The 11289-nt window shown below is 46.7% G+C and overlaps 1 protein-coding gene across 2 annotated transcripts in view; it reads right to left on the minus strand.

Moving 5' to 3' along the window:
* Positions 1-3167, minus strand: part of Tex26 (testis expressed 26) — a 33105-nt gene extending 29938 nt beyond the window's left edge. The window contains exons 1-2 of one of the 2 annotated variants that reach the window (XR_007835833.1): positions 3068-3167; positions 1619-1959 (exon numbers count right to left, since the gene is read on the minus strand). Coding sequence is in view for 1 of the 2 variants with exons in the window: in XM_051205414.1 (XP_051061371.1) it covers positions 3068-3146 (79 nt within the window). In the remaining variant the exon portion in view is untranslated. Of the gene's footprint in view, positions 1-1618; positions 1960-3067 lie in introns of those variants that run through there. The other variant, XM_051205414.1, reaches the window with a different exon arrangement.
* Between the last annotated feature and the right edge of the window lie 8122 nt (positions 3168-11289).

The raw sequence follows: 11289 nt of genomic DNA on the forward strand, positions 1-11289 counted from the left end.
TGTGTTGTGATAAGCTGTACAAGGTTTTCTGTGTATATTATTTTGTTTTCACGACAACCTAATAGATGAGGCAGATATGTTGCAGGATGGCGTTTTTATACACTGTGAAGATGTGTCTCTGCCAAGGCACCTTCTGATTGGTTTAATAAAGAGCTGAATAGCCAACAGCTAGGCAGGAGAGGATAGGCGGGACTTCCAGGCAGAGATAGGAACTCTGGGAAGAATCTAAGGCACTCATGATTTACCAGCAAGAGGCAGAGCATGTGGGACATAAAGTATGGAGGAGTGGAAACAAGCCATGTGACAGGACATAAATTAATATAAATGGGTTAATTTAAGTTTTAAGAGCTAATTGGGAAGAAGTCTAAGCCAAGGCTGAGCTTTCATAATTAATAAGAAGTCTCTGTGTCATTATTTGGGAGCTGTCAGTCTGAAGTTTGACTAACAGGTACTAACAACATCTAATAATTATTTGTAGCAGTTGATTATTTTATTATTTTTGTGTGTATGTTTGTGCCTGAATGAGTTTGTGTACACCAGGTGCCTGCAGAAGCCCAAGGAGGCCAGAAGAGGCTGTTGAATCCCCTGGAACTAGAGCTGTAGATAGTTGTGAGCCATCACGTGGGTGCTGAGAACCCAACCCAGGTCCTCTTCGAGAGCATCCAGTGCTCTTAACTGCTGAGCCATTTCTCCAGCCCTGCATCTGACAGTTCTCATTCCACTGTTTTGATGACCAAATGCACTGATTAATAAGTACTTATCAGCTGGAGAGAAGGCTCAGTAGTTAAGAGCACTGGCTGCTCTTTCAGAGGTCCTGAGTTTAATTCTCTGCAACCACATGGTGGCGCACAACCATCTATAATGAGATCTGGTGCCTTCTGGCCTACAGGTATACATGCAGGCAGAACACTGTATACATAATAAATAAATAAAGTGGAATTTTAAAAAATATTTATGTGTTGGATGAGGCCCCAAAAGGTGTATGTCCATGTCTGAAATCCTGGAACTTAGAAATTGAATGCAATCAGACAAGGAGACTCTTGAGCATGCAATCTCAGATCTGTAAATGGGGAAGTTGTCCTGATTGTCCCCAGGAACCTCAAACACCATGTAGCCCTGTGACATACAGTGAGATCTCATAAGCAGAGACTGAATGACATGTCCATGGTTACGGATGCTCACAGAAACATAGGCGGTGCCAGTATTCCTAGCACTTCCGAGGCAGGTGAGGGAGGGTCATGAGTTCAAGGTCAGGCTGGACTAACTAGTTGTGAGACTCTTCTCAAAAATAAGAACAAAAGAGCTACTAACAGCCAGGAGGAACTGAAGGCGAAGGTTAGCTCCTGGCCTGGAAATTCCAGAGGCACAATGCCTCTAGATCTAGCCTAGATCTACATCTGGTCAATGGGCTTATACATTGATGACATTTTAAGTTCCCACTCTGTGGTTTTTCATAACAACCATGAGCAAAAGAGTACAGTATCCCAGAATTGCTCACTCAGTCACAGGAGTGACACAACAACAGACATCAACTGTCTCCTATTTGGGGACCAAAGATTAAATAACGAGACATCAGTCCTTGAGGAAGATGACTTTATTAGTAATGGAAGATGGGGCTGGTGAGTTGCTGTGACAGGCTAAAGGAGCAGAGTCAAACTGACACAGGAGAAGAAAGTGGGAGCTGATCCAAGCTCTGTAGTCAAATTAAGGTATCAAAGAGGCTAGCTGCCTTCTCTAACAGCCTGGGCCCTTGCCATTACACTCTCAGTGTCTGGAAGATTCCAAGGAGAACAGGAAACTGATTTTGCCCATGCTGAGGTAGAGGTCCTTCTGGGACACCCATGAAACCGCCTCGTCACCAGCTGGGTAGTTCGGTCTGAACATTTAGAGCTGGGGACAAAACGTGTAGTCCCCGGCAGTTCGTGCAGCACCGGAAGTCCTGTGGAGGCACCGGAAGTCCTGTAGAGTATGATCACCCAGGTAGGAGGGGGCATCCTAAGCAAGGGGGAATTCCAGGCAAGGAGAGTGATTTCTGGCAGCAGAGGAACCCTAATAGAGGGTTTAGAAAGGGAAATTAAGGAGTCCCCTTGGGAATCCTGGGAGCTTTTCCCTCCTCCATCTCTGGACCTTGCTATCCCATAGAAACTGAGAACATTTAAGGTTTTTGAACTGTTTTTGTTTTTTGGTTTTACTTTCCATTCTTAGTTTATAGAGAATTCGATTGGAATGTAAACACACTCTTCATTGTTCTCTTAGAAGCACAATTCTAAAGAATCTGCACAGCCCTGTACCCAGCGAGGCTAGATGACTGCAGCCTGCTAGTATTGCTCCGAAGGGACACAGCAGCAGAAGGGACACAGGAGCTGACGGTGCAGTCAGTAATCATGCTACTAGTGTCACAGCTAACAGCCAGGGAGGTTGTCTTTCTGCAAACGCAAAACGCTGAGCTGGTAAACCCCCGCTGTCTCTGCAAGCAAGAACCACAGAGCAAAGCTCCCCATCTGTCACCTGGCAGAGCGCCTTTGAAACAGGCCCAGCTAGCTCGTAGCCTAGCAGCTTCATCTGCAGGGGAGCAGCTCCTGCCCGCTGAACCCCCTGCTTCCTCCCATCCCTCCTCCCATCCTTCTTCCCGTCCCTCCCTCATCCCCACCCCAGCCCTCTGGACACCCCCCGCCCCGGGCCCCACTGTATTTGCTGTTTGCCAGCTGGGTTCCTTCCCTCCCTCCTAACCTTCCTCTATTCTGCTCACTTGTCTCCCATCCTGTTTTCCCTGGAAAGACACTAGCTGTTACTTTATCCTGTCCCCTCAAGGTTATACCTGAAGTGTTTAAAGGACACCCCAGAGTTTTGGGCATGGCAGGGAGTATGAATGGCCGGACAGGAGAGAGGTCATGGGCTCCCGGTCATTCTGACTCACTTGTGCCTCCCTGGGTTAGAGCCTCATCTAAGATCAAGGCAACACACCTAGAGATGGGTGCCCTTGAGCAGAAAGTACCCTACTTCAGACACCCCCCACCGCATGCACGGCACGCCCCGCCCCGCAGACCCGCAGAGTAGGCAGTCTTACTTGACTGGAGCTTGGGGTCACATTGAGTGGGGCACGGAGCCTTGTCCTTACACTGGGCCAACTTGTCCCAAAAGGCCATCTCCTGCCCTGACAAGGCAGACATACTCCACTCTGCACCTTCTTAGCTGTGCCTTTGTGATGCGTCGCTATGGAGACAACCGTAAACCTTCTCTTCAGTTGAGTCTCCGCCCCTAGAGCCCATGGGTTGGGTGCTTCCCTCAGGTTCCTGGCTTTCTGGAGCTTCTCCTCCTAGCAATACTTTCCAAACCATTGTTTTGTGTATTGGCCTGGTGTACTGGCCTGTGTGATCTGAGAACTCAGGAGGCTAAGGCAGGAAGGAGGCCAGACCCAAAAGGAGATGCCTTATCTCAAAATATTAAATATCCCACGTGTTAAAATCTCCAGGGCAGATCATCAGAGTCCCAACCACACATTTGTGTCCATTCCTAATCTTCAGATTAAGCAAATAAAACATAGGCAAGGTGGGCATAGAAATTTGTGGGACACAGAGAATGATGCTCAGAGGTTCTCTAACAGGTCCGTGCTAGATCAACCTAGATCAGCCTAGGCCAGGAAACACTGAACACCAGCTAATAATGAAGAAAAGCTTATTTACCTCGTGGTTTTTTTTTGGGGGGGGGGATCCAAATCCAAAGGTGCGTCCAAGCATGGTGGCACAATCCTGCAATCCTAGTATTTGGGAGATAGAGGCAGCAGGACTAAGAGTTCTAAATCATTCTCTACAACATAGTGTGCCCAACAGCACCCTGGGTTACAGGAGACCCCCCCACTCCCATCACACAGCACACATACACACACACCATGTATGTATGCTAGAGTCTGGCCTTTTCATTTTTTTCCATTTGTGACCAATTTGTGTCTGAGAAATTTGTATGCAAGTAAAGTATATAAAACAGATATACAGATCAAATGTTTCTTGATAACCACAAGGAACTTTATATAAAACAATTCATTTCTGTGCATACAATTTCACCCTCTATGAAAGATAAAAGCAAATTTTCATACTAATGAGATAGGTATGCTTGTTTGTTTTATATAAAGAATTAAATCCTAGCTGAATATTAGATGTCATGGGATCATCTTCAGTACTTTGGTTTTTATAATCACTAATACTGGGAGACCATTTTGCATAAACACTTAGTATAGTGGCAGAAGTGTCCATTTCAAAAACAAAAGTTCTGCCCCAACTCCAACCGAAAACTCAACAAATGTGTATGAAACTCAAGGCAGCAAATCACGTAACACTTTTTAAAAATAGAGCATTCCTGATTGAGGCTTAGAAGGGAATAGCAAAGCTTTCCTCAGTGATCTGAATGGGGACGTGGACAGTACATGCAGAAAATATCCATCATAGTGTTCTTCCCAAATATGACTATCTATACTTATCTTCGTCATCTAGCTGGATCCCATAAACCCTGACTCCCTGTTTATCTCCATGGAATAACCTAGTTTCCTTCTTCAGCTATATGCAGTGACCGTACTTCTCTTCAATAAACACACCTTGATCCTCCAGGCTGCTGAGGTTACATGGTTGATTTTGAGTTAACATTTAGCATTGCACACCAGAAACTTTACTGTGGTCAGATTTTTTTTTTTTTGCTTGTTTGTTTTCAGCTCCCTCATTCACTCGTGGGACCCCCCACAACACAGGAAACTGTGGGCTAGTCATGGGTGAAGAAGGTATGTTGTATTCATATTCTTGGTGACTACCTGGTTATTGAGCCACATAGGAGGTGCTTAGTAGCTACTGAATGGCTCCAGAAAGAAGACTCTTGGGAAGAGAGCACAGGAAATACAGTGGAGATTTCTGGAAGCTTGGTAAGAAGGTGACTGGGAGTCTGGCCTTCCACCCCAGCACTCAGGAAGCAGAAGCAGGTGGAACTCTGAGAAGCTGAGACAAACCTAGTGTACATGAGTTCAAGCCCAGCCAGGGCTGGATATTGAGATCCTGTGTTTTACAAAGGAAATAAAAATAATAATTTACAACTCTTATTCACCCTAAAAAGAACTCTTCTAACATTAGATCTTAGAGGAAACTGAGGCCTCACAAAAAGGACTTTATAAATGGACATTTATTAGGCATCAAAGATCACAAATGTATCTACAAGCAACATTTTAATGATTTATTTTTATCCTTTTAAGTGTGTGTGTGTGTGTGTGTGTGTGTGTGTGTGTGTGTGTGTGTGTGTTTGACATATGGGCAGGTACCCCAAGGAGGTCAGAAGGGGGCATTACATCCCTTGGAGCTAGAGATATAGACAACTAATGAACCCACTGGATGTAGGTTCAGGGTGTCTGGATGTGGGTGCTGGGAACTGGACTCTGGTCCTCTGCAAGAGCCACAAGGTATCATCTTTAAAATAAAGAGCTAATCCAGAATTAGCTGTCAGTGAAACCTCATGCACACAGTGTAGGGAATACACCACATTCTCATGCAATGAACAGTAGAAGACGTTAGGAGGCACAGACTTCTGTCAATGTTATTTAAAAAGGAATGAGTCTAAATTAGGGTTTAGTAGTGGCATCTAAATTAAGAAAGTGACACCCAATAACAGATTAGCTGTCTGGAAATGGTAGGGCTAATTAGCATGGCATAATTTAAGATAAATATATTTTTAAAGCAGAGCAATGAGCATATAGAATTTTTAAAGTGAGCTCTTATTAATATCTTAGATTTGTCTCCTCTCAGGCAAGCTAGAATGGGGGGGGGTATTCACTTAATGCAAATCCAGAAGACATCTTTGCCACTTTCCCTTTGGGGGCCCTCGGGGTAAACCAGAAGCCTCTGTGAGCTCCAGTTGCCTTGTCTGTAAACATTGGGCTTACAAAGATGATAACCCTGGCAACAGTTTATCAGTGGTAACCCACACAAGCGAAGGTATTTCTCTCTTTCCTCACTCCTACTTTATGTCTCCATTCTTATTGTAGTTTCTCCTCAACATATATATGTTTTTGTCTGGGTCTATGTTACTGTGAGTGGCATGGCCGTGTTCCTGACTTTGAATTTTGTTTGCCCAAGGCAAGCCTATGAATGATTAACCCAAGGTCTGTTTGGTTTCTTTTGTTGCATGTTTTCCATTCTTCTTTCTCCTCTCAGCGAATACTGCTTGTGTATTGAATATAAGCTGTGTAACGACATTGAAAACGGCATCCTAGATATGACAGGATGATCAAAGAGAAGATACCCACATCTCAAAGGTGCATGGAGCCAGCCAGGTAAAAGGGCAGGACAATGCCTGGGGGGGAAATGGAGTTCAGAGATGCTGAAGAATTTCTTGGTGCTATGCTGTGGAGAGCAAAGGGGGAAAGTGTGGGCACAGAGCTGAAGCAGCAAGGCTAAGGGGTGGCCCTGCAAGCCCAGCAGGGGACTAACAGTTACCTAGTGTGGCAGGGGCTCACCAAATAGCTTGTACAGCGTAGTGAAGGCACCAAGCCAGAATTTTGAACCCCAACCTTTTTTTTTTTCAGAAGAACTCAGAACTGTCATGCAAGAAGCAAAACATCTGGGTCACTAATATGCCTAGATAGTTTTGCATAGAGCAACTGAGATTTGGATTCAGTGGGTTAAAAGTTAATTGGTTGTCGAAGTCCATGTTCTGCCATGGGTCTGACCAGCCACCTTGGACCCTGTTGGCTCCCAAAGACCAGACCACAGCCGAAGTCATACAGATCTGAGTAGCACATACTACTACCCAGTGCCATGGTGACGCCAGGGCTGCAGCTGGCAGCCATGTCTGGGTCCATGGCCCCACTGCAGCCAGGGTCTGCACTGATGTCCTTGGCTCCTGTTACCATTGAGTGACCTGCTGATTCCAGTGCTCTGGCTGCCACCTGGGGCAGTGTTGGTGTCCAGGGGACATGCTGCCACTGGGGTCATGCCGATCTGGGTAGCCTTTGCCCCTTCCTGGGGCCATGGTGACAACCAGACCTGGGATGCTGCTGAAGACCACGCCTGGGTCCATGAACCTAAGCAGCTGAGGTCTGTGCTGAAGTCCATGGCCCACGTTGCCACCAAAGGCCACAAGGAGCCTGGGGTCTGGGCCACAACCTGTGGCCTTATTGGTGACAGGGAGGGGAGGGACGAATGTTTTTGTTAGAGCCATCCTGATCTGAGTGGCTGGGGCTTCCACCTGCAGCCAGGATGTTGACCAGGCTGAGCTGCTGCTATGGCCCAGGTACCACTAGGGCCCACACAGAGACCCAGGATCTGGGCTGCAGCCTGTGGCCTTGTTGGAGCCTGGGGACCATGCTGCAACAGGGATCATACAGATCTGGGTGGCCTGTATTGCCACCTGGGGCCATGGTATCACCTGGGGCCAGTTTGTTGCTGAGGGCCATGTCTGGGTCCATGGTTCTACTGCAGCCCAGGTCCATGTTGATGTCTGAGGTTCCTGTTATCTTTAAAGGCTATGCAGATGCCTGAGGTCTGGGGTCATATTGGTGTCCAAGGACCACACTACTTCTAGGGCAGGTGACCGATCTGAGTGACCTACACTGCCATCCAGGGTAATGATGACATCAAGACCCAGCTGCTGCTGAGGGCCATGTCTGGGCCCATGGTCCCACCATGGCTGTGCTAAAGTCCAAGTATTGCCACCAAAGGTCACACAGAAGCCCAGGGTTGGCACCACAACCTGAAGCCTTGTTGGTGTTTGGGAATCATGTTGCCACCAGAACCATATGTACCTGAGTGGCCAGTGCTTCCAACCATAGCCATGATGTCATCTGGGCCCAAGTTGCTGCCAAGGACCAATATCTGAGTCCATGGTCCAACTGCAGCTGGGGTCTGTCAGTCATGTCCCCTCTGGGACCATAGGAACCATGCATGATGAAATCAGAGGGCCATGCTGAGCCGCCCTGCCCTTCTCTGGTCCAGGGAAAGCTGGCCCTGCCATGCTGAGCTGGCCCCTGCACCTGGGAGAGATGGTCCCACCCCTCACCACAGGCAGGGATGATTGACACTGTGTGCAAGGATATAGGGAAGCTGCCTCTGCCCCCTCACCTGAGGTGGGTGGCTTCAGTGGCCAGGGCTGACCAGCTCAGCTACCACCCAGGCCCACAGCCCAGCCTTAGGTAGGCCCACCCTAATATGTATCCCATCTAGAACCCACTGGAGCTTGTGAAGGGCCTGGTCCTGTGGAATGACACCGGTAGGATCTCTGTGACTTGGGAAGGCCACAGGATATCTCAGAGGAGTTCCAGGGAGGATCCAGTGATGAGGGTGTACCAGAAACCAGAGGCCTTGAACCAGACCAGTGACTCATTGCAACGAACACTGGCTAGTAAAGCTGATTAGGCAAAAGGGTATTCTAGGTGACACAGCATGGCTCCAAGTGCCCCCAGGATGAATGAAGAGGCAGGAGAGGTGTGAAAGATGGAGAATTAAAGAAGTTTTGGGGGTTTTTCTTCTTGTTTTTGTTTATTTGCTTGCTTGGTTTTACTTTGGTTTTTTAAATTTTCTTTTGTGGGGGTGCCGTAGGGGTGAGGGAAAGGAATGGAGGGACTAGGAGATGAGTGGAATTGGGGTGCATAATATGAAACTTCCAGAGAATCGATAAAGAAGTCAAATTTTTAAAAGAAGTTAATCATTGTTTCCAATGAACATCACTGTAATAGATCTCTCCCCTCTCTCTCTCTCTCTCTCTCTCTCTCTCTCTCTCTCTCTGCACACACCATGTGAAGTGGGAAAGCAATGGGTGGTACGAGTGAGCAGACAGCAATCACCTCTGTCAAGTTATAAACTTGGGGAGAGAAGGAGGGAGGGACGGAGGGAGGGACTGAGGGAGGGAGAGAGGGAAAGAGAGATTAGAGAGGCATCAGGCTGTTCCTGGCTCTAAATTACTTCATACCGTATGAAGCATTCAGGCTGTGCTTTGCCCATTTTACAAGCAGCATTTAATATCGCTGAAGGTACCAATCCTGAGGCAGAATAAGTATACACCTCATTCTGGCTATGAACCCCAGGACCTGCACAGCCTCCCCTAGGGGCACTGAGGAATGACTTACTCCTAAAAGTGCAGGCTACAAACTTACCAAGTAGGGTGGGGACATAGACCTATTAAAACCACATCAGGAAACCCAGGCCGAAGAGCTCATCAAAGAGACCAGGCCAACAGAGGATAAAATGCTCTCACCCGAGCCACATGTAAAGGAGGATGCCTAATGCCGGATGACAATGGCCCCACTAACCTGTCATCTCACCATCCAGTGTTTACGTCAAGGGCAACATGAACAGCAAACTCCTGATTGTCCTCGTGACCTCAGCTCCATCACTGGTCCCCACTGCCTCACTGGTCCACTGAAAGCATGTCCATCTCTCTGTCCATCCAGTGACCTTGAGGTCCAGCTGAGCTCCGTGACCAAGGATCTACTCTGCTTGCCTCCACACGCCTCTAGCTAGGTTCATTAGTATCTATCATCTGCAGCGGCTTACTCTACATTTGTATTGGCTCTGCTGCTACTTCCAGAAAGATCTCTTTGAAGTCTGTGGCCTCTTTTGTACTATTCTATAGCCTACATGTACACACACACACACACACACACACACACACACACACACACTACAACCTATATATGCTGTGTGAAAGGTTATGTATAATCTGAATTAATGTTAGTAATTAAGATCAGAATAAAAGAACCTGTGGTTGCCAAGAGCTGGCTATGAAAGCAGATCAGGACTTCTTGATATATAACAGAAAAAAATAAAACATAGCATAGCTTGAGAATTTATTGTTAACCAATGGCATGGTTGAAAGACATGAGTGTGTTCCATATTTTAGCACAGTAGGCCAATGATAGTTAGGTAATGATATTACTTAAAAGGGGAGAGAAGTGGTTGAGTTCACAGATCAAGACCAAGAAGCAAGAAGTGAGCTAGGAGCTTCAGGAGAGCAGAGGGGCCCAGGAAGAGGAGGAGATGTGCTGGAGAGGGGCCTTGTAGTCTGACATTCATGGTGTCCTAGATTGTTTTCTATTGCTGTGACAAACACCATAACCAAAAGCAACTTGTAGAGGAAAGGGTTTAGTTCATCTTATGACTCCACATCAGAACCTCTCATCTAAGAAGTCAGTGTAGGAACTCACTGTAGGAGGCAAGAACTGAACATTGACTAGAGAGGACCGCTGCCTACTGCCTTGTTAGCCATGGCTTGCTCAGCCTGCTTTATTATATAACCCAGGCCCACCTGCTCAGGGGTGGCACCACCCACCATGGTCTGGACCCTCCCACATCAACCATTAATCAGTAAAATGCCCAAAAGGCCAATTTGAAGGAAAAATTTCCTCAGTTGAGGTTCCTTCTTCCCAAATGACCATAGATTGTGTCAAGGCCTCTCTCTCTCTCTCTCTCTCTCTCTCTCTCTCTCTCTCTCTCTCTCTCTCTCTCTCTCTCACACACACACACACACACACACACACACACACAAAGCACACTGACCTATACTAGAAGTCTGAGGATCAATGCTCTAGAAATACTGAATAGATTTTGAGTCTACTTCCTCACTAGGAAAGAGTTGATGGGATAATTCAAACAGCGAAGTAGGGAAAGGTGATGAAGAACCCTCCAGTGGCTGCTCCAGTGGCCCAGAAGAGACCAGAGCATGTCAAAGCCAGTCCATAGTCATGCCCCAGCACTGAAGTACAGAGATATCATCTTAGCTACTTTTCCTATTATTGCGATGAAATCCCCGACAAATGTGATTGAAGGAAGTAAGGGTTTATTTAGGCTATCTATCCATCATGGCAGTGAAGTCACGAGACAGCTAGCTGCTGGGTATGTTTGCATCTGAAGTCAGAAGCTGAGAGTGATGAATGTCTGTGCTCAGCTAATTTCTCCTTCTGAATAGTGCAGGCCCAAACCCTGGGGAATAGGAGGTGTGGGGCTTTCTACCTTAATGAACGGAATCTAGATAAATTTTTCCAAGCAAGCCAAGATGTGCTATGAGGCCGACAACAATCCCTATGAGGCTGACAACTGATATTAACCATGACAGAAACTGGGTGAGTTTTTCTGCTTGGCTTCTTTGACTTGGGCAAGATACTATTACTATACAGTGTGTGTTGTTTGCATCAAGGAATGTGCGAAAAATACACTGTGTTCTTTCTAGCTAATTGATGAACTCAATTTGTGGATTCATTCTGTTTTAGGATTCTAGAAACTAATGAACAGGAAACTCATAGTCTCTCTCTCTCTCTCTCTCTCT

The sequence above is a fragment of the Phodopus roborovskii genome, unplaced genomic scaffold, assembly GCF_943737965.1.
Source record: "Phodopus roborovskii unplaced genomic scaffold, PHOROB, whole genome shotgun sequence".
NCBI lineage: Eukaryota > Metazoa > Chordata > Mammalia > Rodentia > Cricetidae > Phodopus > Phodopus roborovskii.